General features: G+C 33.9%; 1 protein-coding gene across 1 annotated transcript; it reads right to left on the reverse strand.

Moving 5' to 3' along the window:
* Positions 1-15,363: 15,363 nt before the first annotated feature.
* Positions 15,364-27,368, reverse strand: LOC126969322 (uncharacterized). Its single transcript, XM_050814678.1, has 5 exons — positions 27,209-27,368; positions 19,284-19,437; positions 18,038-18,143; positions 16,525-16,572; positions 15,364-15,381 (listed from the first exon to the last, which is right to left on the reverse strand). The coding sequence occupies exons 1-5, from the start codon at positions 27,366-27,368 to the stop codon at positions 15,364-15,366; spliced, it is 486 nt and encodes a 161-aa protein (XP_050670635.1).
* Between the last annotated feature and the right edge of the window lie 458 nt (positions 27,369-27,826).

Below are 27,826 nucleotides of genomic sequence, written 5' to 3' on the forward strand. Positions count from 1 at the left end.
GGCCAATGGTAATTTTTATAGTCTGCTGAACATAGCAGGTATAAATACATATATTATTTCTGTTCAAAACAATGCTGATAAGAAAATTTGCCGCGGAGTATTTCTTGAATCCTTGTAATATAAACTCATATATTCGCATCTCCGTCGACAAACTCTCAATACATCCTTGCCTAAAGTCATAAGGCAGAGTCGGTCAAATTTGTCAAAAAGATGGTTCCGAGTCTCTAGCGACATCTAATAATAACAAATTTGGTCGTTGAGGATATTGTTCATCCAAAAAGCATCGCAAAACACTTTACAACTGTTCCACTTGCAAAAACTATTTTTGTTTGGAACATGCTTCATGGTCGAGGGATCGAATCTCAGCCGTCAGTTTTTTTTTCTTTTTCACGTTTTTGTATATTTGGTTTTTAAGTTTTGTTGCTAGCGAAAACTCTCACTATTATAAATGGCTACTTCGCCGTTAAATAAATCCACCTCGGAATCGGCGATCAATACTGTAAGGAATGATGGTGAAATATCAACACCCAATTACGTTTTTCAAAGAGGTAAGAGACGTCGGGAGAATATATATTTTTTTTTATTTATTTATATAAGGAACAAACAGTTTCATACAACTATCTTAATAACTATGAGTTAATATTAACCTTTAGTTCCCTGTGTTATATACAGGTTATGGCGCATTTATATACATAAAGTTTTTACGTGTAAGAAGGTGAATTTTATAAAGTATATAAAATATGTATAGATACTATAATATCTTATAGGAAAGTATGTTACTTATTTAAATTTATTACTTTTTTTTTGATTTTAAGGTATCTTTTTAATTTATTTATGGAGTTACAAAATATATCAATATGATTAAAGGAGTTATTATAAAGCCGACAGGCACGTCTTATGAAACTATTGTGGGTAAAGCAAGTTCTACTAATCGGAATTGAAAATAAAGGTTTTTCTCTACTGTTGCGTTCACACATACGAGGTATCCTAAATGTAATCTTCTGTAATAACGCAGGGGCGTCAATAACATAACTTATGATTTTATATAATATGGTTATATCGAATTTGTCACGACGGTATGATAGAGATTCTATTTTATGTTTGTCTAATGATAATTGGTAATTAATGAATTCATCATGTCCAGTTCTAAATTCTAGAGCCTTAATAAACTTTTTTTGAATTCTTTCTAAACGATCAACGTGAATTTGATAAAAAAGTTTCCAAACTACACATGCAAATTCCAAGTGGCTTCGTACAAAACTATTAAATAAAATTTTATAAGTTAAAGGATCCTTAAATGGTTTTCCAGCGCGTAAAATTAAACCAAGTGAATTATTTACGATTTTATCAATGTGATTAACATATGTGAGTTTCGAGTCTAAAATTACGCCTAGATCCCTAACTTCAGTGACTCTTGTGAGTTCTTTACCACGAAGATTATAATTGTAAAATATTGGATTACGTTTTCTTGTAAATGTAATAATATGACATTTTTCTGTATTTAAAAATAAATTAATGTTTGTGCAATTAATTTCAAAAGTATTTATATCACTTTGTAGTGCAATGCAATCATCTATAGTACGTATTACTTTATATATTTTGGTATCATCTGCATATAATATTGAGTTAGATTTCTTTAGAATCTCAGAAATATTGTTAATATACAAAATAAATAATAGAGGGCCCAAATGCGATCCTTGTGGAACACCAGAACTTATTGATTTAAAATCAGAAACGAAACCACTAGTTACAACAGCCTGACTCCTTTTAGTAATGTATGACTTTATCCATCTAAAAAGATCACCATGTATACCGAGTTGCCAGAGCTTCATCAATAGAGTATCATGACAAATTTTGTCAAATGCTTTGGCAAAATCGGTATACACAGCATCCACCTGGTATCCCTTGTCCATAGCATCTAACAAAAATTCATTAAACACCAAAAGATTACTATCAACACTTCTACCTTTAAAGAATCCATGTTGATTTGGGCAAATATGTTGACGGACAGCTACAGATAATTGGTTCGTTACTATTTTTTCAAATATTTTTCCAAATTGACATAATTTAGATATTGGCCTATACTTTTCTATATCCATGCTAACAGAATCTTTCGGTACAGGGGTTATATACACTTGTGTCCAAAGGTTCGGCATACATCCTTCATCAATAGACTGCTTATATATTAAGAAAATAGGAAGTGCCAATGATCTAGCACATTTTTTATAAATAATGGATGAATACCATCTGGACCGGCTCCTTTATTAGTATTAACTGATTGAAGATATTTTAGAACCATATCCATACTTAAACTGACTGTACTAATTTCTACTGTTGCTGAGGGATTTATTTCATTGTTATTATAGTGGCGTGGATGATCTTTAGGCTTTTCAAAGACTGATTGAAAGTGTTCATTAAACATGTTACAAATTTCTTTACCATCTGAGGACGTCGATCCTTTATGTTGCATAGTTTGTGGCAGACCCTGATTAGCTAAAATAGATTTAATATAAGACCAAAAAAAGTTTGGATATTTCTTGATATTTTTTTCAGAAAATTCATTATAACAGTTATAACATTACATTTCTAGTTTGCGAGCTCTTCTTCTTAATAGGGAGTAACTACTATAGTGAAGGGGATTACCATATAGTTTCCATTTTTTGTGTACTTTTCTTTTCTCATTTAACATTTTTTTTAAGGAATTACTGTGCCATATGGGCATTGAGTTAGAAATACGGTTCTTACGATAAGGAATGAATTTAGAAATTAAATTATTAATTATATTATAAAATTTTAAGACACAGTTTTCTACATCTAATGATTTAAAAAGCGCAAACCAGTTAGTAGCTAATAATTCTTGATTAATTTCATTGTACTTACCCAAATGAAAATTGTGTATGTAACTAGATTTAGCTTTAAAAGGAAAAAGATAATTTAATGTGAGTTCTATATACAGGGATCTGTGATGTACATCTTCATTAGTGAGCGGGTGTTCACATTCCTGAACAGTACAATTTGTGTTACATAATACCAAATCAAGTAATCGGTTGTTAATATTTTTTATTCTATTATATTGTTGCAAATTAGAAAAAGCAAGGAATTCAGAGAAACATTGTATAACTTGGTTACCACTGGGCATTAGTAACAGATTATTACTTTGTAAATCGTGCCACTGTGCATTAGATAAATTAAAATCGCCGGATACTAAAAACAAATCGTGTGGTCTTTCTATAATTATTTTACCAGTAATTTCAGTAAACGAAATCATAGTGTCTTTATAAGAAGGTCCTTGAGGGATATAGATGCAGGCTATATTTACATAACGTGTCGGCCCACTTTGCGTATCATGTAAAGGAATCGAGATCCACACACAGTTACAAGTAGCAGCTGGCGGGACCGGCCAGTCTCGTTGCACTGGCTGTAAGTCGGCGCGCACGGCTACTGCCACGCCACCACCGCGGGCCGCACCGCTCGCCTCCCACGACCTGTCGCTACGGTAAACATAATACCTACGATCGAAATACTCACCGCTATGAAAGTCAGCTGTTAGCCAGGTTTCAGTTATCAAAATTATATCATAACTATTTATTGATACTTCAGAAATGAATTCATTTGATTTTGTTCTTAAACCCCTAACGTTCTGGTAGTAAATTTGAAATGATTGTTGAGTCAACATTTTATTAGCCTAAATTTAATTAAAATAAATAAATACCCAACCAATATTTGTGTATATTTATCATATTTACCTAAACCTCGTATACGTGAATAAAAACTAAGTTTATACATAAGACGTACCTGTTTACCACTACAAGTATATACAATAATAAATTTTAATGCGAAAAAGTTTAATGTGATGTTACTATAATATAATGTAAGGAGAATTAGTCACTTCAGTTTATTTAAATCTTGTTCACTTGTTATACGGAGAGCCTTAGATTTATCATTCTTTCTAATAAATAATTTACAGTCACGAATCCATAAATAAGAGTAGTGTAAATCTTCTTTGATTTTCCTGGCCTGCTTCAGAAGTAACTTATTAGATGGAGTAAGGTGATCTGACACATATAGGTTCACTGTGGGTCCAGGCAAACCTATATCAACTGTTGTAAGGCCGCGGCGCGCGCGCACCGCTGCTATCAGCGTATCCTTGCGGAGTCTCCTGCTAAACCTGACTATGATCGCGGGGGGACGGCTGCTAGAAGACTGTGTTTGACCTTCACTAATGTTGGGATTCACAAAACGACGAACACGATGGATGTAATCTACATCAGATTCTTGTAATTGAAACGCAACCTTATGACAGATATCACGTACAATAGATAGCAGATTTTCACCATTCGAGACTGGCACTCCTGATATTTCAACATTATTCAATCTCGAGTGTTGATCCTGCTCGTTATTGACACGACGAAGTTCATCAATTGTAATGTTGGCAGAGGTCAAAAAAATATAGATATTATTGAACAGTTAAACGACTTTAAAACGGAAATTAAAGAAATTATGTCTAGCTTTTTAGGAGTCTCAACAAGTCTCTGAAACATTAAAAGAAATAAAAAATTCTAACTTTAACATTGAAAGCTCAGTCACGTTTCTAATGTCTCAGAACCAAGACCTCGAAAATAAAATTCTTCATTTAGAAAGCCAGGGAAAAGAAGATAAGAAATACATCACGTTCTTAGAAAAAAGATTAGAGGACATGGAAACAGGTAGCCGTAAAGCCAATTTCATAGTAAAAAATGTTCCGAAAGCTTCCGGTGAGTCCAAGCAGGATTTAATTGACATGGTTATGTGTCTCTCCCAGAACATAGTCTGCCCACTAGCCAAGTCTGATATTAAGGAGATCTATAGAGTACGTGGAAAAACCAATGAAAACAAGAATTCACCAATCATTGTAGAAACTGGATCTACGCTTTTAAAAAACGAATTTCTGAAATCTGGCAAGATTTTCAATGTTAAACACATATCAAAGCTATGTTGTAAACATCTCGGCCTTAAGATACACCCATTTACTTATCGGAACACCTGACTAATAAGGGATCTCGCCTATATTTCCTTGCTAGAGACCTATCAAAGTCGGGATCGTATAAATATGGACTGCTTATGGAAAGGTGTATATCAGAAAAGATGACCACGCTCCTATAATTACCCTAAGGAGTGAAGAACAAATCCATCAACTTATGATTAAAGCATGACTAGGTTGTAATTTTTACTTAATTTTGTGTATTTGCAATGTAAATGTTTTTTTATTAGTTAATATCGCAGCTAAAGCGCTGAAATACTTGCAATTTATTATTAATTTTCGTATATTCGTATTTTTTGTTATTCTTAGCACAATCACTCCATTGCCCTGTACATTTAGAATCAAAAACAAATATTTATACTTTTATATACAAACTTTTAAATGAACAATTAATTCTTATAAAAATACATATATACCCTACACCTAGGTTGCAAGAGTCTTTCATTTACACATTTATTACACAAATAGTTAACGTAACACTAAATACTCTGGAAAAGAACATAAACACTTACAAAACACATACATACAAAATAAACAGTAAGAGGGCACACATATTATTATTTGATACAATGTCACAAAACCTTTTACAGTCATACAAAATACACCCAAAACTAATATTTTATATACACAACAACCATACAGCGAGTATTATTCTGTCTGCAAAATATTTTTATGGGTGACACATTACAAACACTGAACGAAAGAGACAACATTGAAATATCCAACTCAGTTGAATGTGATTGCTCCAGTCTCTCTCATCACATTGCTGTAAAGAAAAGTGACTTTACCATATTTTCACAGAACATCAGGAGTATTTATCGTAATTTTCATGACTTTGAGATAATGTTATCTACTCTAAATTTTGAGCCCGATGTATTAATTTTAACAGAGTGCAGATTAAGCTCCAATAAACCCATTCCCCAACTTAATAATTATAACTCCTATATAACTTTCGTGTTTCTCAAATTTGTTTGGGCCGGTGCAGTAGTTGTATCAATGTCTATTGATTCACTTCAAAAATCGTTGGTCGATATGACCACAGCTTTCGCCACAAGATTCGAGCAGTTCGAGAATAACCTCCAAAACATTAAAAACACAGCAGCTGCTTCAAATAATAATTCAAACGTCAACGACGTAGTCGGGGACTTTTACGCTTTTCGGTCATTTGTAATTGCGTCACTGTCGACGCTTCACAGGCAAGTAGAATTACTTCAGAAAATATCTGACCAAGCGGAGATGAGGTCCAGACGTAAAATGCTACTGGTGCACGGAATACCAGAGCATAGTAAAGAGGAAACATCGGCAGCTGTCGTTAAGAACCTAACCCAACATCTTAAAACCCCCAAGCTGGATGTGACTTCCATTAGTAGGTCACACCGTGTTGGTAAAAATAAAAGTGATAAGCCTCGGCCCATACTTGTAAAATTTGAAGACGTGGATTTAAAAAAATCAATATGGTTTAGTAAAACTGCCCTAAAAGGGTCTGGAATTACTCTGTCTGAGTTTCTTACCAAATCTAGACATGAGACTTTTATGACTGCCCGTCGAAAATTTGGGGTGAACAAAACCTGGACAAGTAATGGTACTATTTTCATACTTGATTCAAAGGGATCGAAACACAGTGTGAATTCTGTCGCTGAATTAGATGCTATTACCACCGACACAACGCACGAACAATTGAGAGCTGGAGAGTGTGGTGCTGATCAGAAGCAGGAGGCTGCAGGTAACACCAGGCCAAAGAGAACTAACAGGAATAAGTAAATAAGCATAAACTAAACTAAAGTAATAATTACACAAATCAAATCCTAAGTTCTTTTTCATTTAAATTACTTGAATTAAACTCCTTGATCTAGTGTTTCTATAATGATTTGCAGTATGTATGGCTAGGAATTTGTTAAATCTAAGTATCAATCTCCATCTAATTCTATTTTGTTTAATGTCTCCCTACTCCTCAACTTGTATGTCTACTTTATAAGGCTAGCAACATTTTGTAACAAACTATTTGTTATTATTAAACACTGGACTCTTGTTTATAATACTAATCTCAATTTATTCAATGTTAAATTGATATCTAATTTCTAACTTAGACTTCACTTATTTGATAGAACTGAAACTGAAACTGTGAATCTTGAAATAAGTTTGTACTTTAAAGTAGTATATGATAAAATTTGTACAATATGTAAGCATTACTTGATTATATGTGCCTAGTCAACATAATATAATATTAGGTAATATTGTTTACATTTTTGTGTCACTATTTACCTACAAGAAATTTAATTAACTATATATTTAATAAACTTAAAATCAAATATTAAGTTTAGAGTTAAACTATATACTTACTTTATACTACTTTTTGGTGAACAATAAACTGCATTAAACTTTATTTATAGTTTCTAATTGTTTGGTTCATAATATAATATATCAGTTAATCCAATTTAATAACTTCTATTCATAAAACATATGCATAAATTGACAATCTTTGTAAGTCTGTTTTGTATCTTCATTTATATTTACTATACATTTCATTGTAAAATTATATACATTTGATATTCTAATACTCTTGGTGTAACATTGTAATTATAAAACATAATAATACTAATACATTGACAATGTTTGTAAGTCGGTTCTGTAACTGTATCATCATTTTACTATACATTTCATTGTAAAATAATATCAATTTGATATTCAAAATACTCTTGGTGTAACATTGCATATCATTATATAGCAACATAATCTATAAATTTTATAATGTTATTGTTAATTTGATTAGTTGTAATAATTTGCGCTAGTAATTTCTGTTCAATTAATTCATGTGAGACTGGCGTTAACAGGATACAGTTTTTTTGAATAAAACCACTAATATATTAATTTCAAACACATTAATATAACTTGAAAACGCAATATAATATATACATATATTTTTCGTTGGATTTAGATACATAACATTTGTTATAATTAATCTAAGTATTATTGTTTAGTTAGTTAGTTTAGTTATAATTGATCTAAGTATTATTGTAACATATCTACTTATTAATTATTATTTATTTGTTCTGTACTTTTTAATCTTGATAAATTGTAGCTGGTAATGGCAGATACTAGTGATAGCAGTGAAGTTGATTTTTTGTCCTGGAATTCCTCAAGCAGCCAAAGCTGCGCTGATGAAAGCTACTACAGCATCTCACCTACCTTCTCTCTTCGTAGTGAACTTGAGAAAGCTTTTATAGATTGTGTTAATAATTTCAATGTTTTACATATAAATGCTCAGAGTGTGCCTTCTAGCTACACTGATATGCTTGCTTCATTTGATTGTAATAATATTCATGCAATTCTAGTGTCTGAGAGAAAAAAACATTATCTGTCCTCTATTTGATAGAATCTATCTGTATGTATCCACCAATATAATTCAACAATTCTGAAATGTTAATTATTGTTCCTACTTTTTACATATTTTACTTTCTTATAAACGTATCTATATTTTAGTATAGTATATATTATGTGTGTCTATATTTTTGACACTTCTTACCCTTTTAATGTTCTGCCTTTCTCTTTAATTGTATTACAAATGGTTGCCTGGAAGAGATCACTATATAGTGATAAGGCCGCCATTTGCACCATATCATGTAATTATGTATGTTAGTAATTAAGTTATATTTTGTTAATGTGGTGTCAAAAAAGTGTAATAAATAAATAAATAAATAAACTACACGTCAAATGAATCAAAATGATGGGGTAACGGTATATGTAAAAAGTCACTTAAACCAATAATCCAAGAAATACTTCCTCAAGCATGTTGTTTGCAGATTGATGTTCTAGATAATGTTGTCCTTGGTATCTACAGTTCTCCCTCATATACAAACATTGATAGCTTCATTGAAACACCCAGCACACACGTAGATACAATACCACAACCACAAAATAATTTAATAATAGCTGGAGATATAAACATCAATATTCGGCCTAAATAATTTGAACCATTTCATGAAAATAAAAACCGTATATTCTATCTTAAAACGTTGTCGACCTATGGTATACTACCAGGTCATATATTACCTACTAGAGAACGGAACTGCCTCGATCACTTTATGTTGAGAATCAATAGAAAAAAAAACGTCAGCTTCTATTGCTATTTTGCAAACAACAATCACTGATCACTACACAACATTTTTATCACTATCCAAAATAAAAAATGATGAATCTGTTAATAAATTTACAACTACAGTACACTATGAAAAAGCCCTAAAGTATTTACAAGAAAAAAATATCTCTGACTTAATATTATGTGACGATCCTAATTTACTTACCGACCTTTTAATTCAGAAACTAGTTGACGCCATTAAAACCAACTCTTACTACTACTATAATTCCAAATAGTAAACGTGTAATCAAGCCATGGATTACCCCGGGAATACTTCGATGTATCAAAAACCGTAACAAGCTACAAAAACATTCTAGGAAAGACCCACATAATACAATTTTAAAATTAACTTATTGTCGATATAGGAATTATTGCAATAATCTCATTAAAAAATTAAAAAGGAAATATGAGAGTGAACTTCTTACTAAATCATTACAAAACACAAAGTTACTATGGAAAAATGTAAAATATATAACTTACACAAATAAACAAAAAAATCAGAGTACAGAATTATTAACTATTAAAAAGACTCCAGATCAATCAGTGAATTTTGTAAATGAGTACTTTGTGAACATTGGCAAAGACTTAGCTCAGCAAATTAAGCCTAAAGCAAAAACCTTCCCTGTCGTACGGCCCAATACATCTCCACAAATAAATTCTTTTGTACTATTAGATACTGATCCAGTGGAAGTGGAAAGAATTTTGAATGACTTAAAATCAGATAGCGCCCCAGGATGGGACAATATAACGACTAGATTTCTAAAGTATACTAGCAGTGAAGTTGTTCCCATCATTACTCACTTGGCTAACCTCTGTTTCAAAACGGGCATCTTTCCAGCAGCATTGAAACAGTCCATTATTACTCCGGTACACAAGGGTGGGAGCAGAGATGATGTTAATAATTACAGACCTATCTCGATCTTACCCGCCATATCTAAAGTCCTAGAAAAAATAATTAATGCAAGGCTCGTAAATTTTCTAGATAAATTAAAAATTTTATCGTCTACACAGTTTGGGTTTAGACATGGAGTTTCCACCGAGGATGCAGTTACAGCACTTAGCTCGCTTATAACTCAGAGTGTAGACGAAGGTAGCAAGTGTCTGACTGTATTTATAGATTTAAAAAAAGCCTTCGATACTGTTTCTGTCCCAACCCTTGTGTCCAAGTTACAAAAATTGGAATACGAGGAACCCCTCTAAAATTATTCAAAGACTACCTATGTAATAGAAAACAGAGGGTCAAGATAGCATCCTATACTAGTAGCAACGCAGCTGTGTCATTTGGCGTACCTCAGGGAAGCGTGTTAGGCCCAACATTATTCTTGATATATATTAATGACCTCTGTAACCTCCAAGTCACAAACGCAAAAATATTCTCCTATGCCGATGATACTGCAGTTGTCTTTCATGGGAAGACTTGGTCTGAAGCAAAGGATAGTGCTGAGAAGGGCATGTCACAAATTTATGATTGGCTTAAAGACAATCTTCTTAGCTTAAACACAGCTAAGACTAATTGTATATATTTTAGCATATCCAATCGTTCACAACCAGATAAAAAATTTAATATCAAAATACATTCTTGTGAAAAAATGTTAAATAACTGCACATGTCCAATTAAATACAAAATATCTAGGTGTCATTATTGATCAAAAGCTTAACTGGTACCAACACATTGAGCACGTCACTGGAAGAATTAGAAAACTGGGATGGATATTCAAAACACTGAGACATGTCGCTTTAAAATCAATAGTCAATCAATCAGGCACCAGCAGAAATATTTTAAATGAAATTTATATTGCACTAGCGCAATCTGTGCTAGTTTATTGTATCCCCGTGTGGGGCGGCGCTGCTAAATCCAAATTTATGGAATTGGAACGTGGACAAAGGAGCCTAATAAAAAACATGTATTTCAAAAAGACACGATATCCCACTGAAAGACTATACAATATCAGTAACCTTTTGTCTGTTAGAAAATTATATATTATTGCTATAGTTCTAAAAACATTTAAAACTCTTCCATATGATGCAAGCATTTTATTAAAAAGGAGAATGGATATTATTGCAAAAATTCCTGCAACAAAAACCGGATTTGCAAATCGCCAGTACAGCAAGCTCTCAGCCATGCTTTATAATAGGGTTAACAAGGAAATATATATCCATTCAAAACCACTTTATGAATGTAAAAAAATGCTATTAAGTTGGATAAATTCACTGAAGAACTTTAAACACAATCATAATATTAATTTAACATTCATTCATTTGATCACAAACACACATTGACATAATACATAATACCTCTCACAACTTACTTATCACCCACAACACACCCAATGCACACACCTTACACACCTTATTTCTTATTATACATACTTTTAGATATACTTCTTAGTAGTTAGAGTTTGATTGTCTATAAATATTATTGTAATAAACATTAATAAGCTATGGAAGAGCGGAGTTTTCTAACACAGGCGCTATAGTGCCTAAAAGGAAGCTCATGAATATTGATTTATGTACATTCTTACTAAAGAAAATAAACATTTTGTATTTTGTATTTGTATGCTGTTATGGTGTGTCCTGATCGTTATGGTGAGACTGAAAACGAAGTCTACCTATGATTTTTATTATTAGTATATTGTGTTTTTTAAAATGTAAAAGTTTATTTTTGCTTTTTAAAAGAAAAAAATGTTTTAGTTCTTTTTTTGTAGTACCTAAGAAAAAAGTCTGTACTTTAAAGGCTGATTGGCTTAGGACTGATAATCTGTTAGGACCATATCATTATTGAAAATATTTTATGTTTTAAATAAATAGATTGACATGGATATCGGACTAAATATTCTAATTTAATATAATGAGTATCACTTGTAAGTATCTCACAAGTGATTCATATTGTGTATTTAATAAAATAAAATAAAATAAAATAAAATAAAATAAAATAAAATAAAATAAAATGAAATGAAATGAAATGAAATGAAATGAAAAGAAAAGAAATGAAAAGAAATGAAATGAAAAGAAATGAAATGAAATGAAATGAAATGAAATGAAATGAAATGAAAAGAAATGAAATGAAAAGAAATGAAATGAAATGAAATGAAATGAAATGAAATGAAATGAAATGAAATGAAATGAAATGAAATGAAATGAAATGAAATGAAATGAAATGAAATGAAATGAAATGAAATGAAATGAAATGAAATGAAATGAAATGAAATGAAATGAAATGAAATGAAATGAAATGAAATGAAATGAAATGAAATGAAATGAAATGAAATGAAATGAAATGAAATGAAATGAAATGAAATGAAATGAAATGAAATGAAATGAAATGAAATGAAATGAAATGAAATGAAATGAAATGAAATGAAATGAAATGAAATGAAATGAAATGAAATGAAATGAAATGAAATGAAATGAAATGAAATGAAATGAAATGAAATGAAATGAAATGAAATGAAATGAAATGAAATGAAATGAAATGAAATGAAATGAAATGAAATGAAATGAAATAGAAAAAAATTAATAAAATAAAATACTAACAGGACAGGACAGGACAGGACAGGACAGGACCGGACATGACCGGACAAAACCGGACAAGACAGGACAAGACAGGACAAGACAAGACAAAACAAAATAAGAGACAATTGTCTTTAATACTATATGATCACTGTAAGATCATGTTTTTGATAACATATAATTTTCAGTAACATACTTCCTTATTTAATATCTATACTTTAAGTAAATCTGTAGAGATCAAATTTCTGTACAAAGAAAAAAAAAAATATCAAAAGCGAGTCAGGGGGATGTAAGAAGAGAAATAGAAAAATAGGAAAAACAAGTCCCGACTTTTTTGGAATTTCTTATTTCTCTGTCTGTCTGTCTGTTTGTACGGGCTAATCTCTGAAACTATTGGACCGAATTAATTGAACTTTTGCATGATGATACTTTACATCCCCGGTCAACATTTTATGATATATTTTCATCCCGGAAAATTAACGAGTTCCCGTGGGACAGTTAAAAACCTCTAATTACTTATAAAGCGTAGTACACAACAACTTATGCACATTATTCAATAAAATTTGGCATTTTCATACCTTATATTGCCGACCAACATCTTAGATACTATTCATCCCGGAAAATGAAAGAGTTCCCGTGGGACATTTAAAAATCTCATCTTACTTATATAGCGAAGTACACAACAACATATGCACATAATTTAATAAAAAATGGCATGTTAATACCTTATGTTGCCGGTCAACACTTAAAATACTTTTCATCCCAGAAAATCAGAGAGTTCCCGTGGGACAACTAATTAGTAAAGTATGTTATATTGCTTGGTAAACAAAAACTTATGCACATAATTTAATAGATTTTGGCATTTTGATAATTATATTGCCGGTCAACATCTTGGATACCTTTCATCCTGGAAAACTAACGAGTGGGAAAATAAAGTACTACAGTTATTATAGTCTTATATTTTTTTATGTTTTTTTGCGTTTTCTACGTGGTGCGGGTGGTACTTTGCACGTAATATCCGGTGGTGAAATTCGGCCGCTGGAATCAACCCGAACAGCTCCTCTGAGCACTCCCCGTGATAAATGCGGTAGAAGATGCAGAGAGAACCCATATCTCTACGCAATGCCAAAGAATCAAGCCGATCGGAGATGGCTTGATCGTTGATGATTCGAACTGCTCTTCGTTGTATGCGGTCAAATGGAAGAAGCTGGTACTGGGGAGCACCCGCCCAGAGGTGACAACAGTACTCCATGTGAGGCCGAATTTGTGCCTTATAAAGTTGCAGGCGGTGGCTTTTAGTGAAGTACTGTCTCCCCTTACTGAGTACACCAAGCTTTTTAGAGGCCAGTTTGGCCTTCTCTCCCAAGTGACCACGGATCTGAACGTTGCTCGATATGTCCGACGCCAAGTATGCCAACACAGGCTGTGGCTGTTAGAGGAGTGATTTCGAATGGATACGACAAAGGGAGACTTTTTAGTGGTGATCGCACAAACTTGTGTCTTCTTGGGGTTGAATTGGACTAAATTTTGTCGGCCCCATTCTGAGACTTTGCAAAGCATAGTATCGATTTCAGTTTCGGTTCTCGTCGATGCTATTCCGGGACATGTTGGCACGGCCGGTGTAGGAAGCATACCATGTGCTGTCGTCTGCGTATATTACGCAGCCTTGCGGGACACCAGCATTTATGTGTTTGAAGTCGGAGCATGCACCGTTGATAACAACCTTGATGCTCCGGTCCACCATAAAACTAGCGACCCATTTGCATAACTTCTCGGGAAGCCCATAGGATGGCAGTTTCCCTATAAGCGCTTTATGCCACACCCGATCGAAGGCCTTCGCTGTGTCCAAACTCACCGACAACACCTCTCCCTTCGACTCAACCGCTTGCGCCCATTTATTGGTGAGGTATTCAAGAAGATCACCAGCTGAGCGACCATGACAGAAACAGTACTGGCAGTCGCTGATCAGCTGGTGCTCCGCTCTGGTGGTATGTAGCTGCGTACACAACAACTTATGCATCTTATTTACTAAAATTTGTCAAGTTGATACCTTATAGTCAAAAAACTTACTGTAAAACTTTATAAGTTATTTAGTGCAAGTCAGGATGAAGTACAAAATTATATTGCCGGTAAAGCAATTTGTAAGTATTATAAAATTCCCATAAACGCAACGGGTTCCCGCGAGAAAGTAAAATATTACAAATATATAATATATAATAGCGTCATTCATATTAAATCAATTGTGTGTGACGGACATCATTTCCACCTGAGGCAAAAAGTGAGAACATCAGGTCATTTAGGTCAGACATCATATATAGATACATCGATACACACCAAACTGTGAAAATCTAAGTCCTCCCTTCTGGCTTACCAAAGAAGTATCTACTAATATTATATATACGAAAGTTCGATGAATGTATGGATGTCTGTATGTATGGACCTGTGAAAATCTCAGCCATACCTTCTGGCTTTCTTAACAAGTATCTACTAATATTATAAATACGAAAGTTTGTAAGAATGTATGGATGTCTAGATGTATGGACCTGTAGAAATCTCAGCCCTACCTTCTGGCTTTCGAAAGAAGTATCAATAATAGAATATATGGACGTCTGGAATCTGAATGTATGGATGTATGTTTGTTGCTCTTTCACACGAAATCTACTAAATGGATTTTATTGAAACTTTACAATAATATAGCTTACATATCAGATTCATACTTACATAACAGATATGTAAAGTAGATAATCTCTGTCTATACTTATTATTTGAATGAATATTTGAATAGTTATGATGATAAACAACCGACTGCGCGATATTATTGTGGTGCGGTCTGGTGCAGGCGGTGGGACAGGCTTGCGGGCGACCGGACGGCTGCGGGTGGAGGGGTTATTAATTTTAAACGCCTGCGGTTCCTATTAATTTGCATTTTCAATGACTATCAACGCAGGGTCAAGCCCTAAAAGAATCAGGCATATATTTGGGCATGCCATGTTTTCTTATTGCCAACTCTACGTGACTTGCTTAGGCGTTTTTAAATTACAAAATCTGCATGTTTATGCTGACTGAAATGAATCATTTATCATAATTTAGGAGGACATAGGAATATATTGCAGCAACTACCTTTAACTTTTGCATTACTATCAATCATCATATACATACATCCGACCTATTTATCCTTACAAACCATAGCGTTTATAATACCTTTTGGTGAAATCATCATAAAAATTGACGAAAAAAGAAAATACTTTCTTTTATTTAAAATCATTATCACAATTTTTTTGAGGATAATCTTTTTTTATGGATAAGGAGGATTAAAGAGCGTACGGGCCACCTGATGTTAAGTGATCACCGCCGCACAGAGAATATTCTCTTGCAACACCAGAGGAATCACAAGAGCATTCCGCCTTTATCTCTGGATCTACTTAATCATTTTTGAAAATTCTGTTACGAATAGAAATTAAAATTTTTGTGAGTGTCATATATATACTATATTTTAACCCAAAAAATGAAAATACTTTTACATAGTAGTTATATTTGTATAATACGTCTGAGAAAAACCCGGCGAACCCTAAAAATAAATTATATGGCAAAACTACGTTTGCCGGTTCAGCTAGTACATAATATGATATTTGATTGTCTATTAATATTGATGGATGTCGCCTACATTGTAATTTATTGATTTAATTTTTTTGTTTATAATGTTTTTACTTTAGCACTTTTGTGTGTACCAATAAAACTAATAACATAAATATGCACGTATATGATGTATAAGTGATAGTAATATTGTTTTATCAACAAGTAAGTGACGTACGGTAGAGGTGACGTCGGAGGTGAGATGGCACGGCAGGTAGATGTGGACGGTGGTAGCGGCCGCGAACATGTAGTAGATGGTCTTCACGTCGCTGTCCTGGAACCAGAACCAGAACACACCACTCACTGTAACGAATAGCTGCAACAACTAGCGTCATTACCGGTAGGGGGCGGTATCATAGGTAATGGATTATGGACCTACGATAATGGAAAACTAATTATCGAATTCTGAAGCTAATAAAAAGCGGACTCGATTTGCCATTTTTCAAGAGTTTAATTTACATCATATCAATATAAAATTATTATTTTATAAAATATATGATGAATTAAATCAATTAAAAATGTGCTACACAATATCTAAATCTCTAACTACATAATTTCATATTATTAGGTACTGGTACCCAGAATGACACAAACTTAAATATTAGGTTGACAAAATAGTTCTGAAACTAAACGCGAAACGCAAACAACTTTAATATTTTAATCTAAAAACTGTTGTCAGTCGCCGTCGGAATAAAGCGCAACTATGACTGGTTTGATATTCTTGCCTACCTTCCTGGAAAACTAATGCACGCCCTTGCATGATAAACTTGATTACGTGTTGTCATATAAATTACAAAGCGCCCCCTACACCAACTGTTGGTACTTATAAACCGCATATAGTCCGTATATAGTGGTCCGAGAAAATCTTAAACAAAGATCTGGAGGAACACTGCAATGAGACCTCAATTAGAAAATCAAATGCCGAAAATGAAACTGGAGGACACGCACTCCCGCGGGATTCTACCTCGATCGGAATGAAGGAAAACATGGCTCTGCTACGCACACCTGGCGGCGGGTGGTCATTGCAGTAGCTATTGGAATGATTTGGGTGTCAGTGAAACTTGAAGATCAAGTCTGTCCAGGATGTAAGGAGTAATGTAAACGCCCTCGACTTCATCTCTCGGGGACAGTCGTTCAGTGAATTGTTTTATTTTGATTGGTGTTTGTCCTAATGTGAGAAGAGATATGACTGTTTTTTATACTGTATGGATCTGTAGATTATGTTTGAAATATTGAAATCCAAATTTCAAATTCGAGATTCAAGAAGATGCAGAAATGCAGATAAATTGATTAACAGATGGAATCAAAATTTGCATTCAAAATACTCAAACTAACATGATGCGTCGCTTTATTAATTTTGAATGAATGAATGAATGAATGAATGAAAACTTTATTAATAACAAACACAAACCACACAGAATAATACAACTAAGAAAGACTTAGAGGTAAAAAAATAATAATTAAAAACTTATACTTAGCATAAAAATATACAAATGATAAAAAAAAAAATGAAACAAATGTATGCATAATATTATAGTGATTATCTTAATTTAAAAGTATCTTAATTTAAAAGTATTATTTTCGATCGTTGTGATTTTTTCGATCATTTATTCGATCATTGTGTAGAATTGAACCCACTTTTTGGACAAAGTTTTATTAATAATTTGTTGTACATTTTTTTTATCTGAATAAATCGTTACTACAATCATTTATTGCTAGTAAAGTATTTAATTACAAACCCCTTTGGCTGTCGTTTGACTGAGCGCCATGCCCGTCTGTATGACCGATATGATGAATATCCCGGCCAGCCAGATCTCGAAGCTCGTTTGTATTTCTTTAATGAAACTGAAACGTGTTCATAAACTCGTTAATACTCACCCTCCACCTATATGACGAATCCAACAGACGTGGAAAAGTGTGCATCTTATAAAATGACTTAAATATAGTATCAATTATCAGACACGTAGATACAGCAGTTCTTGCTATATCACTTATTATGTCTAATATAATAATAATCTAATAACTATGATCTACGCTCAATATATGTACAGTTTGAACATACAGCGGAACAAAGGACTGAGCCACACGTTAAATAAATATTTTTTTTATGAAAAAGGAGGACAATTGAGCGTACGGGTCACCTGGTGTTAAGTGATCACAGCCGCCCACATTCTCTTGCAACACCAGAGGAATCACAGGAGCGTTACCGGACCTTAAGAAAGCGGAACGCGGTTTTTTTGAAGGAACCCATGTCGTATCGTCCCGGAAACACCGCACAAGGAAGTTCATTCCACAGCTTTGTAGTACGTGGAAGAAAGCTCCTTGAAAACCGCACTGTGGAGGACCGCCACACACCCAGATTATGGATATGATACCCTAACTTGTGGCGTGTCGTGCGAAGGTGGAATTCGGCGGCAGAAATCAGGTGAAACAATGACGTCTTTACGCAACCCCCGATACGTCCCCGACAATTCGAGCTGCTCTGCGTTGTACGCGGTCAAATGGATCGAGTTGATACCTGGCCAGATCAGAGAGGACAGCAATACTCCATAATATGTGGCCGAACCTGCGCTTTGTAGTGCGCTACAAAGTGGGCCGGCTTGAAGTATTACCGTGCTGTATTAATGACGCCCAGCTTCTTCGAAGCCAATTTCACTTTGCCTTCCAGATGGCCACGGAATTGGCAATTGCTCGAGATTTCGAGGCCCAGTAGGTTTTAATATAACCACTTATTGTACAGGTGGTTAAATTTTTTTTATCCTAGTTAACTTATTTTAGGACACATTTATTATAACATTTACACTAGTAATACAGAATATAAAATATAATTCTTCAATTGCTATATTTTTATGAAGTGAAAAACAAGTTTCTCACGAAATACTCATCGGATGTGGTTTGGTCGTTCTTTTCACTTGTTAAAATGGTTTTATCAGAACTAATATAATATCGATTCTCTCTGTATGGGAACAATGTGTCGTTCGTTACCTGTACACCTCGCACTGCTCCTTCACTATTGTTTCAATCTTGCGTTTTATGACCTCAATATCTGGGTCGTCCATTAGATGACGCAACTTGTGCGAATATAATTTGATTTTTAATGAAACATGAAGGATGCAAACAGAAAATATGCCGTCATAACCTGGGGAAATATTTAAGAGAAAATATTTAATTTGCCAAGTTTAGGCTGCATTTAGTGTTCGGCCGACGATCGGCGCTGCCGTCGGTGGAGCGTGGCATATATCCGTACGTACGCGCTGACCAATGACATTATTTATTTAAAAGTGCTCCAACAACACTTACACAATAGACTCTTATACTTAAATATTGCACAAAAATAGTTCCAGTGTATGAGTCAATTACAGGTATACATAGCATAAATGAGAATCATTTCTATTGGGCACTTATATAACACAGAGACTTATACAGTAAGTATATAAAAATTTGGTAGTAAAAAAATATATGGTAATAAAAAAATATGATGTAAGTAATTAAAGAATCACTATCCTATAGTTGCAATACCTTACGTTTAAATGCTATGAGGCTATCGCAAAATGGATCAGCCCCGGATGTCTCCAAAATATAATGTCGACGACGACAAGCAACAACATTTTAACTTAGCTCCTCAAGTAAAAAAAAAAATTGTGGTTTAAAGTGCATCGTTTGACCTGAAAAGTATACCAACAGTTTCTATTTTATTCAGTGATTGTAACTAAATATAAATTAATAAATAGAAGCAGTGTTAAATTAGTAATATTATTCAAATAATAATCTTGTTATTTGGATTTTTAAACGTGTGACTAGTACGCGCCAACCAATACCGCGGCGCTTACAACCTTTTGGCCGAAAAGTTCGGTTGAACGCGGCACGGCCGCTTGGCTCGCTACGTACCTCCGTACCTAGGAAAGATACCGCGTGGCGTAAGTATTTTATGTACCGTCAAAATGGCTTCATCACGCCCTGGCATTTGTGCTGGATGCCGGACTAAGATTACTAGCAGGCTATACTTAAACTGTTGCGTTTGCAAGTTAAACTTTGATATCGAATGCGCTAATGTATCCGAAAAGCGGTTCAATTTAAGAATTTATTGAAGTGGAGCGTAGAAGCAGCTGGAAATGCCCGGGATGTGTGGTTAAAAAACCTAAAATTTATAATAGTAATACGCCTGTTAGACCTACTGAGCTGAGTGGGAGCTCGCCGGAGCATACAAAATTTTCGATGGCATCACCTTCAACCCGTGATGACGACATTGTTATTAATAAGGGTGATATAAGGCTTTTATTCAAGGAGGAGTTCGCTTTAATGAAGGACACCCTTATAAAAGAGCTACATATTATGTCCTTGAAGAGTATGGTGGAAGAGGAGTTTAAACGTATGAGGAACGATATAACATCAATAGAGGAGGGAATTACATTCATGAATGCAGAACATGAAACCATGAAGCAGAAATTGGCCAACCAGGAGGTTGAACTAAAGGATCTACGTAGCCACAATACGTCTTTATAGAGTACCATGCATGAAATGTCCTCTCGACTTGAAGTCATGGAGCAAAACAATCGATCCTGCAATTTAGAAATTCAGTGTGTTCCAGAGTACAAAAGTGAAAATCTTTTGACAACTGTTATCCAGCTCTCGAAGGCTGTCTCGTGCGGGATCCAAGAAAGTGACGTACATCATTTTACCCGTGTCGCTAAATTCAACAAACAAGATCATAGGCCTCGTGCAATCATCGTAAAGTTGGCAACTCCCCGAATTCGCGACTCCTTGTTGGCCAGCGTGATTAAATTTAATAAAGTAAACACCAACAAAAATGACAAGCTAAATACAAGTCACATTGGCATGGGTGGAGAAAAAGTGCCGATTTATGTAGGAGAACATCTATCACCAGTGAATAGAAAATTACATGCGGAGGCGCGTCGCAGGGCCAAGGAGAAGGGTTACAAATTTGTATGGGTTAAGCAGGGTAGGGTATTTGCTCGAAAAACAGAAACCTCTGAATATATCTATATAAAAGATGAGAGTAGCCTAGATAAAATTCAGTAGTTGCCTCATTTAGAAGCTCTTTTGGTGATTTAAGATATAAAATTCGATTGATTACAAATATTCTACCAAAATGTTAGAGGTCTTCGGACTAAGACTCATGATATTCTTTGTAATATTGCATGCTTAGATTATGACATATTAGTGCTAACGGAGACGTGGTTAAACAGTGGAGTATACGAAAACGAACTATTTGACAAACGTTATAAATTATATAGGTGCGATCGCGAGAGTTCCGGCTTCCACTCAGCTAAAGATGGCGGAGGAGTTTTGATAGCAGTCTCAAATAAACTATGCTCTTCTAGATTAAAGGACAAGGAGAGCTTATGTGAAGATCTCTGGGTCAAAGTTGAACTATCTAAAAACATCGTAATTCATATTTGTGCTGTGTACATTCCGTCTCCAGTTAAATAAAATATATTGAACCAATTTATAGATAATTTTAATCATGTCTCCGAAAATATACATAATGTTTGCGTCATTAGCGATTTCAACTTGCGCTCTATTAGTTGGCCTCTTCTTAGATCTACTGATTCAATAACTAATAACGGTTCCTCAATGGGTCATCTCCTAATTGATTTAGTTTCTCTTAATAATCTTTTTTAATATAATAATATAACCAATAACCAGCTGAAAATTTTAGATCTAGTTTTAAGTAATATGCCTAACATCAAAGTAAATGCATCACATAATCCACCAGTTAAAATTGACCCATACCATGTTCCCCTGGATATATCAGTTTACTGAAATGATAAATATAAGGAACTTTGGATATAATTTCCCACATAGGCCCTTGGCTAATTAACGTGTTCATTAATGACATAGTATCTGTGTTCAGTAATAGCAAAGTTTTTCTCTTTGCTGACGACCTCAAGCTTTGCCGAGTGATTAGAACCTCTGAGGATACTGAACTGCTACAGAAAGATCTTTCAAGTTTGTCGACTTGGTCTTCGGAGAATGGAATGTTATTAAATACCTCGAAATGCCACCATATAAAATTTACACGCAAACATAACATCATTGAATCCCGGTAACACTTTTGAGGAACAGCATTGGAAGAGGTAAATTGCATTCGTGATTTAGGAGTAGTCTTCGATGATAAACTGACATTTCTCCCACATATTGACAAAATCGTAGCTAAGTCTTCTAGAACTCTTGGTTTCATATTAAGAAATTGTAAGCATTTTAAAAACCCGCTCACTAAGATTATTATTTATAACGCCTTTGTGAGGAGTACCTTAGAATACTGCAGTGTTGTGTGGTCACCAGTCTATAAGGTTCACCAATTACGCATTGAGCGAATTCAAAAAAGTTTTTTGAGACACCTGTCATATTCGGTTGGTCTACACAAACTCCATAAATCATATGTCGAAAGACTGAATTATTTTAAAGTGGGAAACCTATCAATTCGTCGTCAATTATCAGATATGGTATTCTTTTTCAAAGTACTGCGAAGTTTTGTCGGTTTCCCTATATTGCTTGAATCTTTCACTTTTAGAGTTCCTCGCCGATTACCATATAAACCCCTGGGTCTTTTGCGTTTGCCGTTAGCTCGTACTAATCTGAAAATACACTCTCATATATCTAGACTAAGCCAAACATATAACTCTCTCGATGTATCTGTAGACATATTTGACACTTCACCACATTGCTAAATAGTATTTAAGTTAGTTATTATTCTCAAGCTATAATAATAGTAAGTATTTTTGATTATAGTAGAATGTAGTAATAATAGTTCGTGTAGTTTTGAACTTAATGTACTTGATATATTTTGTTACTTGATTTGCATGTTGTGGCACCTATATTCAGTGCACTTACAATTTTATTTAGACATTTACTTATTTTAAGATTACTTTTAGTGTAACTGTAACTGGATGTCCTTAAATAAATAAATATTATTTAATGAATGACAGACATGATATAGTGGCGCGTTGCAGCCAACGTTAGTTCTTACGGTGGGTAGATAGAAAAGTTTGTGTTTGCTTCTTGATCCTAATCTTGGTATCTTTAATCTATTTTGCTCAGGATATTGAATGTATCTAGCATGTTGTTTAAAACTTTATAATATAAAAACGAGTGGTCAAGCATACGACGTCTATCAGAGAGCTTATTCATTTTAAGAGTTTAGTATTAGTTGCTTCTGTTGCTTATATTTCTATTCATAAAACATATGTGCTTGGTAAATGAGCGATTGATTAGTTCAATGCGATCCCTGTGGACAGAATACTGAGGGTTCCAGATAACGCTACCGAATTCAAGTGTGCTGCGGATCAAGGAATTAAATAACACAATTTTAGGTTTTGATTTAGTTGCTCGTTTTATGAACCCTAACATTCTGGAAGCCTTACTGATTATATTATTTTAATGTGGTATAAACATGAGTTTCATATCTAGTGTTATCCCCAAGTCTCTCACCTCAGTGACCTTCAGGTCATCATTAATAACATAAGTTGGGGATAGAGGATTTTTTCTTTTGGTAAATGTTATATGGAAACATTTAGACGCGTTCAAGCACAATTTATTTAAATTACACCACTTCTGAACACGCGTTATATCACTTTGTAATAAATGCCATATCATCAACATTATGAATTTCTTTAGAAAGTGTCATATCATCAGCGTATAACGAATAGGTACTGTGTTCAATAAAAGAGCCTTTATTATTAATGAACAACGCAAATAGAACCGGGCCTAGATGGGAGCCCTAGGGAACTCCTGAGGTAGCAATAAATGGTGGTGAGTCGAAGCCATTGATTGATACAAACTGACTTCTTTCTGTAAAGTAAGAACCAAACCACTTAAGTAACTCTCCACCTATTTCATATAAACGATCAGCTTTTTTAGCAAGATTGGATGACTGACTTTGTCAAATGCACTGGAGAAGTCTGTTTCGATGCAATCAATTTGATAACCTTTGTCAAGTGCATTTGCCAAATTATTGACGTGCTAAAATAAACCTTTTGATAGAGAAACCATGCTGTTTTTCATTTAAGTACTGTTTACAATGTGATGCAAGAATGGGACAGAGAGATTCAAAAATCTTTGAGAAAGTGTTCAGTATTGAAATAGGTCTGTAGTTTATAACATTATTTGTCTCGCCTTTTTTGTATACTGGTATTATTCGGGCTTTTTTCCATTCAGAGGGAAAGGTACCTATTTGAAGCGATCTGTTAAAAAATATTTTTAATGGAAGGGCTAGAGAAGATGAGCTTCTTTTAATAAAAAAGGTGGAATATTATTCGGACCTGGTCCTTTATAAATATTTAAGCTTTTGATTTTATTTCTTATAATTTTCTCTGTAATTCTAATGCTACCGAGTGGTATGATATTATTTTTATATCCAAGGACAAGTCCAGCAACGACTTTGCTATTCTTCTGGTGTAAAAAGGCAGTAAGTTAGTAAGTACATTTGTTTATAGCTTCCTATTCAATAACAGATGTCTCACCGTCACTGAGAGCATACTCGTCCCCACTCTGATCCGGAGGAGCTCACTGAGCTTAGTGCGTGAGGGTCTGGAGGGCGGTCAACGATGAATAGATACAACTGAGTGAGTAACTTCTAAAACTTACATTACAAGGGACTACGCGATCCTCTAGGAACCTAATGATGATATGAAGTCATAAAAGGGCTTATAGACCAGGGTCGATAATTTTTGAAACCAAAAAAAATTACAGTATGATGAAACCCATTGGTAAAGGACGAGAATATAACAAAAATTAAGGGAAAAATAAATTACGGGCGATCTGAGGTCGGGAAGTGGAAAAGGGGGGGTGTTTTAGGGTAAAAAACGGTTATCTCGATTTCCGGCAAAACTACAAGTCCTATGGCAAAAAGTTAATTGGCAAAGTTGTAGGTAATAAACAGATCTACAACTTTTGTTATTACACTTTTTTCACATAACCTCAAAATTTAGGTGAAAAATTCAAAAAACCTGGTTTTTAATTATATCTTTTACAAAAAAAAAATTCTACGAAATTTGGTGAAAACTTACCTTATTAAGTCCCAAATACACTGTTATTTATTTGAGTTAAAATTTTTATTTTCTCGCCTTATTTTAACTTAATACCAAAAAAGCACCCTAATTTTCAATCGTAAATTCTGACGTCAAAATATCAGCTTTTTTCAAAAAGTTTGGGGGCTTTTTGTTCGTTTAAATATTTACTTTCTCATGGTGTAAAAAAATATAAATTACAATTGTAAATATTCGGAAAATTTAAGTCCAACAAAAGGCATTTCATAAAGAATTCATACCTGTTGTTTCGTAGCAGCAAAAATATGGATTACGATTAATCAAATCTATTTATAAATGTAAAAAGGATTAGGATTCAGTGTTAAATAAACCTTTTTTTTTTTCAATTTTATTGATTTTCTAATCCATATTTTTCCTGCTACTTAATAACAGGTGTGAATTCTTTATGAAATGCCTTTTGTTGGACTTAAATTTTCCTAACATTTACAATTGTATTTTTTCTTTTACACCATACCAAAAAGCCCCCAAACTTTTTGAAAAAAGCTTATATTTTGATGTCAGAATTTTCGATTGAAAATTAGGGTGCTTTTTTGATATTAAGTTAAAATAATGCGAAAAAATAAATATTTTCAATCAAATAAATTACAGTGTATTTGGGACATAATAAGGTAAGCTTTCACCAAATTTCGTAGAAAAGAAACTTTTTTTGAAAAAGATATATATAAAAAACCAAAAACTTGGTTTTATGAATTTTTCACCAAAATTTTGAGGCTATGTGAAAAAAGTGTAAGTACTAAAGTTGTAGATCTCTTTATTACCTACAACTTTGCTAATTAACTTTTTGCCATAGGGCTTGTAGTTTTGACGGAAATCGAGATAACCCGTTTTTTACCCTAAAACACCCCCCCCCCCTTTTCCACTTCCCGACCTCAGATCGCCCGTAATTTATTTTCCCCTTAATTTTTGTTATATTATCGTCCTTTACCTACGTAGGGTTTCATCCTACTATTATTTTGTTTCACTTTTTATCATTTTCAAAGGCTTCGGCACTGGTCTATTAAGATGATTTTCGTCTATAATATATACAGCCACGATCACTAAATAGTATACTCTACTCTATCGTACCTTACTATCGCCAAAAAAGGCACACTTATTTGGTGCCGCACTTGATGATTATATTACACGAATAAAACTGAAAAATTTATGAACAACCTGCTCGACCCCAATATTTGCATATTGGGAAATTGACTTGAGATGTCGAAATTTTGTTTTCTGTTTTATTTGTGTTATTAAACCCAGAAGTGAGGGTATCACTTTAAAAAAATACCAAATTAATTACTTTGATTATATGTCTATCTGACACAAAGGTACCCACAACTAAATCTAGATTATGTATGGTACGTTTAAGACGTAGAATTAAGAGGTTATACGTAGTACGTACTATAATATTATATATAATATACATAATATTTCCATGTTTCAATCATTTTAATTTAATTTGCCCAGATTGGCTGTACGGGTGTTGCTTTATCAATGGCAAGGAATGCCTTGAAGTAAAAATAAAACCACTCACTAGAGTAGACATTTCCCGCGGCAACTTGAAAATTTGTGGTTTTTATTGGTTTCGTTTAAAACTATATAGTCGTCCAAAATTATTTAATGCGACACGTTCTATAAGTAGGTCACAAACTCTCGTGGCGTCATTCATTGTTGTGTTCGCCTGCGCCTCACATCGATTTTTTTATTTTTTATCACAAAATTTAAATGCTATGGGTTACCATAGCATTTAAATTTTTTGACCTAGTTACACAACTGTCGTATAAAATATTATTATTGTAACAAATACTCCGTTACCTGTCTGATCTATGCGTTTAATATTTGCTTCTGATCAAGATCACAAACCTGTAAATCCAACAAAAATAAGCCACACTATATGCAGGCTGTACACGGCAATAATCTCAAAATACGGACTGGTATACTTCTTGTGGTCGATGAACGGCAGTATCGTCTCGTGCACCATGTACAGTCTCGGTTCATCAGTGAACTGAGAGTACACTGTCATCACTAGAGCGAGGATAGGAAAGGACGCAGCGGCCGAGCCCAGCATCACGGTCCAGATGGTCTCCAGCTTCTGGGTCTTGGCGATGGTCTCGGCCACTATGAGTTGATACTCCTCGGGAAGCTGGTTGAACATCTTGTAATCGGCATTGATGTGTTCGAATATTGACTTCATCTCTTTCTTACGTAGAAGAGTCAAGAACAGCTACAACATTGTAAAATACAATTAAGACTGTAGTGTAATTAGTCATCTATAGTTTCACAACTTATTATTATCTTTGATCGACGCGAGTGTTACACATTTAAAGATCTATGTGCAGGTAGACGCAGCAGCTATTGGTTTTCCAGTGTCACTCCTTGTAGCCACGGGTCCTGGTAAACCTAGCGTTTATAAACGTTACGTAGATGATACTTTGTCTACTACTATTTTTTTCGTTATTTGGACAATTTTCAACGAGATAA

The sequence above is a fragment of the Leptidea sinapis genome, chromosome 18 (assembly GCF_905404315.1).
Source record: "Leptidea sinapis chromosome 18, ilLepSina1.1, whole genome shotgun sequence".
In the NCBI taxonomy this organism is placed as follows: domain Eukaryota; kingdom Metazoa; phylum Arthropoda; class Insecta; order Lepidoptera; family Pieridae; genus Leptidea; species Leptidea sinapis.